The sequence below is a fragment of the Aptenodytes forsteri genome, unplaced genomic scaffold, assembly GCF_000699145.1.
Source record: "Aptenodytes forsteri isolate BGI_AS27 unplaced genomic scaffold, ASM69914v1 Scaffold8, whole genome shotgun sequence".
Lineage (NCBI taxonomy): Eukaryota > Metazoa > Chordata > Aves > Sphenisciformes > Spheniscidae > Aptenodytes > Aptenodytes forsteri.
The window spans coordinates 5,012,977-5,018,500 of record NW_008796218.1 but is presented as its reverse complement, the minus strand read 5'-3'; the positions used below and the strand labels follow the sequence as shown (position 1 = coordinate 5,018,500).

The 5,524-nt window shown below is 41.4% G+C and overlaps 1 protein-coding gene across 3 annotated transcripts; it reads left to right on the top strand.

Annotated features, from left to right (window-relative positions):
- The first annotated feature begins 1,032 nt into the window (after positions 1 to 1,032).
- Positions 1,033 to 5,315, top strand: CALCB (calcitonin related polypeptide beta). Of its 3 annotated transcripts, none has more exons than XM_009288787.1 (4): positions 1,036 to 1,124; positions 1,440 to 1,571; positions 4,345 to 4,529; positions 4,845 to 5,315. In XM_009288787.1, the coding sequence occupies exons 1-3, from the start codon at positions 1,039 to 1,041 to the stop codon at positions 4,502 to 4,504; spliced, it is 378 nt and encodes a 125-aa protein (XP_009287062.1). In that variant the 5' UTR covers positions 1,036 to 1,038; the 3' UTR covers positions 4,505 to 4,529; positions 4,845 to 5,315. The 3 variants fall into 3 exon arrangements, with proteins under 3 accessions (XP_009287060.1, XP_009287062.1, XP_009287061.1); XM_009288786.1 differs by having other exon boundaries at positions 4,342 to 4,529; XM_009288785.1 differs by lacking the exons at positions 4,345 to 4,529; positions 4,845 to 5,315 and adding an exon at positions 2,380 to 2,920 and having other exon boundaries at positions 1,033 to 1,124.
- The last annotated feature ends 209 nt before the right edge of the window (positions 5,316 to 5,524 follow it).

Here is a 5,524-nt window from a genome sequence, read left to right as displayed (position 1 = left end):
GTCGCGTGAGTCCCGTTTCTCTCCCGGGGCGTGGAGCTTTGCACGGGGCCGTAATGCCTTCGTTCATGTGCTTGGGTACGCGTGGGCACACGCGTGTGCGAGGAAGCGAGCCAAGGAAGGTGGGAGAAAGTTAGTCCTCGGTCTCTCTCTTCCTTTCCCCCGCCGACACGGCGTGGGGTGTCCCGCCAGGCATGCAGGACGGCTCTCCGCGGTGCTCTGCCGGTGCTGGGCACCGTCCAGGGCGCCCCGGGACCCGTGGGGAAGCGGGGCGTCCTTTGGAAGGTGCCTCGTCGTTCCGGTGAGCCGCGTCGGGAATTGGGAGCTAGCAAAAACGAAGCTGGTGCGGTAGTTAACGATGTGCTTTCTTGAGTGGAAGATACCGATGCTATGAGAAAAAAAAGAGGTGTGTCTCAAAGCCGATATCTTCAATTATATTTTCTTTACGGATTTTGCTCTAATGACTAATTTTTAACTCATCCTTTTTCTGGTTTCAGAGTAGAAATATTTGTTGAAATTAAACTACTTGGTTCTTATAGTGTAATCTGAACTGGGATATTAGTGTGCTAACTGCCGAGAAGCAAGCAGTTTCAGGTAAAGTGCTAACAGTAGCACTTCATTCTTAAAAATATTAAACACTAAACACTTTTTTCTTGTGACTCTTATCCCATAACTGTGCCTGTTCGTGTTGAACACACTGACTATGGCATTGTGTGCAGTAGTTAGTCGGAGGAACGTGTTTTTCACCAATTTGAAGGAAAGTCTACGTTAAGTTGAATGCAGCTAGCTGTACAGAACTGCAGCTCTGAAAAGCTGCATTTTTATCCTCTGTAATAGTGCTAAGTAATCTTAAAATTCTGAGAAAACCAAAGCACGATAGCAATAATCAAAAGAAACATTAAAAAAGAAAAAAAAAGCTCTTAGTATTTGTGCTGCTTGTGGCTAGGAAACAATGACTACCGCTTTAGTAGATCTTACAGGATTGAGAGGGTTGGAAAACAGCCATTGCTTGATGTACCTCTTTGTTGTAGGGAGGAAATCATGGTTATGCTGAAGATTTCATCTTTCCTTGCCGTTTATGCCTTGGTTGTGTGCCAGATGGATAGCTTCCAGGCGGCCCCAGTCAGGTAAGAAGCTGGTCCTCTTGCTGAGTGCTCTATCTGAATGGTACGAAAATACTTAAGATTCTTTAGAGACCTAGGAGGGAAACAGGCTACAGTGAATGAGAAAGCTGGCTTCGTTTGATGCTATTTTTGACAGTGTGGCTTTTAAATTACACTTATAAAACACCTAATGCTGTGCATGAGGGTGGCTTACATACTCACACTGGTGAAAGACACTGTCAATGACATGCAGTAATGCATGACCAAACCTCTCTCCTGTGCGTGGCTCTCTGCAGCAGTCCAGGCTTTATTCATGCTGTTTTGCTTGCCTCTGCTTAGACCTGGCTTGGAGTCCATAACAGATCGAGTGACGCTCAGTGATTACGAAGCTCGGAGGTTATTAAATGCGCTGGTGAAAGAGTTCATACAGATGACAGCAGAAGAGCTGGAGCAAGCCTCTGAGGGGAACAGGTAAGGACTGCAGTCCTGGGGCAGGAGAAGGGCAATGGGGGGGTGTTATGTGTTTGATATTTAGCAAAAGCCATCTGAGCAGACCCTCTTGCAGGTCAAGACTTTTTCTTTTCTTGGTGTTATGGCTAACTGATCACCTAACTGGTAAAGGACGATACTGCAGAGACATCCTAATGTTGGTATTGGGAGAATGGCTTTCACCTAGTTAACCTGCTTCTATCTGTCTTTTACAACTGAAAGTGGAGGGCGATTTGAGCTTGAATGAGGGGGTTGTGTTAAAATATGGCAGCAAAAGGTATGTCTTCCTAGTGGGAGTGTTAGGGGCCATTCAGTCACTCTTGGATTCTCTGTCGTGAAAGTGCATGCTGTTGTAAGGCATGGAAAGTTGCTGGCAGAGGGGATGTGTTCCTCCTAATGCACGCAGAGCCAGTCTTCCCCGTAGACCAAAGGCATGCGAGAACATCTGCATTATCTTAACAGGATTTGTATTGCAAAGCATGGTGGTGATGTATGAGAGACTGAACAGCATGCTGAATACATGGGAAGTAAAACTTCCTGATGCCTAACTACGAGCATCCAAAAGGCTAATGAACTTGCTTTTTTGACAAAGTTGAATTCATTGAAAAACAGCGTTTTCCTTCTTGACTGCATTTGTATGAACCTTCCTTGCATGGAATGTGATGTGGAAGGGTTATTTTTTATTTTTTACATTTCCTAACTGTAGATATTTACCTAGGGACGAAATGCATGAACGTGCATGTTTGAGATTCCTCTTCCTTTGGGCATGTTTTTTTTTTCCCCCCTGCAGCCTGGATAGACCTATTTCCAAACGCTGTGCCAGTCTGAGTACTTGTGTGCTGGGCAAACTGTCTCAAGAATTGCACAAATTGCAAACTTACCCTCGCACTGACGTCGGGGCTGGAACTCCTGGCAAGAAACGAAATGTGCTGAGTGACCTGGAACACGAACGCTATGCAAACTATGGGGAACCCCTAGGAAACAACTAGACATGCTTATTTCTCCCCTTCTCCCTCTTTTTTTTTGACCCGATGCATGTGGATCTAACTTTGATTGCTAACTTTGCTATGTTATTTTGATTCTGTTTTTGACAGAGAATGTTTGAGATGGGCGTAATGTTAGGAAGACAGAGAACATAACATGCATACCAAGCTAGGGGAAAAATAAATAAAAATCAACAGCACTGCCTTGAGATTTCAGATGATTTTCTTAGACACTGATTAAAAAAAAATTCTAAACAAGGCTTTTCATTTCTGGCTGCTAAATGTACAAGTAGACTCTTTTGTGCTTGCCCATGCACTTGTTCAATAAACCTATTTTTCTATAAGGATTAGATTTGGCTTGGTTTAATAACTTGTTTTAGAATGTGAGATTTCTGGATATGGCTAGAAATATTTTACAAGTTGTCTTAATATTCAAGAGAGGCAATGCCAGTAATTCTAGAAAAGCTGAAAGAACTTAGAAATTGAAATTATACACATACATTTATATGTACTGATGTAATCAGGCATGCATGCAGTCCTCTTAGTAAGGGTCCTGAGAAGCAAAGGAATCGAGACAAGCTCATACAGATTTGTTCAAGTAAACTAGGTATGTAATCCTGTTTAAAATTGGTACGGAACACTTCCAGGTAAGAATTTTGTGTTCTTTTTCTTTTTCCTTCTTACTTTACAATAGGTTTTTACACTGTATATTCAAAACCCAGGTATCTTTAAAATATTTGTATTAATTCAAGATGATATAATGTAGGTGAATTGTAAATTTAAGAGGCAAAACCAGAGTTCTTCACAGTTCTTCTGTTGCAGCACTGCATCTATTTGTAATTAGAGGCCTGTTCCAAAAAATTGGTATTGATATTATGAACAGCATTCATTGTTAACATTAATGAACTGTCTTGTAATGCTTATCTGAGAAATCCCTCCTACTGCAAGAAAGTCATTGCTTTAGTAGAAAATTGCTTCAAGCGAGGACTGTGTGAATGCATATGCCTTGAAGTCCCCTGTCTAGCAAAATTATTAGCTGTAGGCTGAACTCTGAGCACAGAACTACTTCTGTTGAAGTTGGTGAACTACTCCCATGGTGAAGTGCTGTACTAGACAGGGATCTAACTCCAGGAAAGAGGGGTTCCCACATTTCCATGTATTTCATGGGAGCAGTATGTTTGTGTGGTTCAGCTCTGAAAGCAACTGGTCAGCTGCCCTGCAGGTACAGCCCTACCAGAGTCACTGACAAAGCTCCTGTAGTCATCAGTGATGCTAGGATTTCATGTGTTTTCTGGGTATTACGGAGCATGGGTGTTGAAGTGAGAAGTTAGATCAGTGTCTGCTACTGTCCTTCAGCAGCACTACAAACAAAACACAGATCTAAGCTTTTAGAGGAAGTGGGGATTGGTTAAATGCTCCAGACCTGGACCTCCTCAGCACCTCTCTGTTGGTCATAATGACTTGCTGGAGGCAGGGAATGGCTCGGGTGTTGCTGAAAGTCTGGCTTGGCTTAGTCTTGAGTCCAATTGCCCAAGAAAGGAAGGGCTCAGCCACCTTTTGTAAACTGAGCCTGACACTTGGAAAAACATAAAGATGGATCTTTTAGAGCTTGTAAGCTGCGGACACAGAAGTTGCCAATACCTGCTGCACAGTAAGCCTGCTTTTTCTTTTATAAAGAGTCTTTCTGAGGCATAGCATCCCTTACTGACATTTCATTGTATGTGGGGTGAATACTTTGAGAACTAACTCTTTATTTTCCTTTTGAAAAGCAGTGTAACAGCACAGAAGAGGGCATGCAACACAGCAACCTGTGTGACCCATCGTCTGGCGGACTTCCTGAGCAGGTCAGGAGGAGTGGGCAAGAACAACTTCGTACCAACCAACGTGGGATCCAAGGCCTTTGGCAGGCGAAGAAGAAGTGTTCAAATATAAAAAGCTGAATCATAATGTGAATATGGTAACTACATTGCAATAAACAAATCTGCAATGCAGGCAACCTGTGGCATTATCAGAATTTTAGTTTTGCTGGATGAATAACAGACCTACAGTGATAATCTCTGAGAAAGCAGGGCAAGTAACAGTATAAAAATGTTACAAGTATAACAGTAGCATGATTAGACTGTGAAGAAGAGCTTTTGTAGATGTCCTGCTTAGATAACTAGCTTCACAGTGCATTAACTAAAAGCAAACAGTTTGGTTGGAATGACTTGCTTATTTTACCAGTAACATTTCATTATCAATATGTCATTAACTCTGGTTTTCTTTCTTTCAGATTGCCATGAAACTGAAAATTCAACTTTAATTTCTAACAAAAGCAACTCTTCTCCATAAATCAAGACAGCCAAAAAGATTAATTTTGCATCCTAATATTGGAAATGTTTTATTTAATACAAATGAAAACACTCTTATGTATAGTATAAGAGAATCTAGTTATTAAAGTTAAATTATTGTATATTCTTTTTATATGCAACTCTATTTCAAATAAAATGTGACGGCATCTATTATTTATTTATCTTCCAGCCTATGTGGTCCATGCTACTTATCCTGGCACTGCTGCCAAAACTCGGGGATTATACTAAACTGCTGCCTGGCAAGGCGTATGTGTATTATACGGTGTGCTGTGCCTTGATGTAAAACACTTAACTAACCTGATTGTACAGTATGTTTAAAAAAAAACAAAAAACACTTCAATATTGTATCATTTGTGAATTTATGCAAAATTAAAAAAAGTATTTTAGATACACTTGGATGGAGAAGCTGACTCTTCATTTGCACACACTTACAGAAACATCTGGCACTAAGCCAACATCATTGCAGATCAGGCGGCCCATTGATCTGCTTCAGCCTTATTAACTATAAATACTAGGGTTTGAGTCAAGAGTTCAGAACAGAAAGAATAGCTGCCTTTCATATATATTTATAAAGCAGTAGATGGGGGGGGGGGGAGGGGAC

Bases quoted from the DNA above. Each gene is read 5' to 3' on its own strand.
- CALCB (XM_009288785.1), top strand. From the start codon at position 1,039: ATGGTTATGCTGAAGATTTCATCTTTCCTTGCCGTTTATGCCTTGGTT. The intron at 1,125-1,439 runs GTAAGAAGCTGG...GCCTCTGCTTAG, and splicing joins TTCCAGGCGGCCCCAGTCAG to ACCTGGCTTGGAGTCCATAA. The intron at 1,572-2,379 runs GTAAGGACTGCA...TCCCCCCTGCAG, and splicing joins CAAGCCTCTGAGGGGAACAG to CCTGGATAGACCTATTTCCA.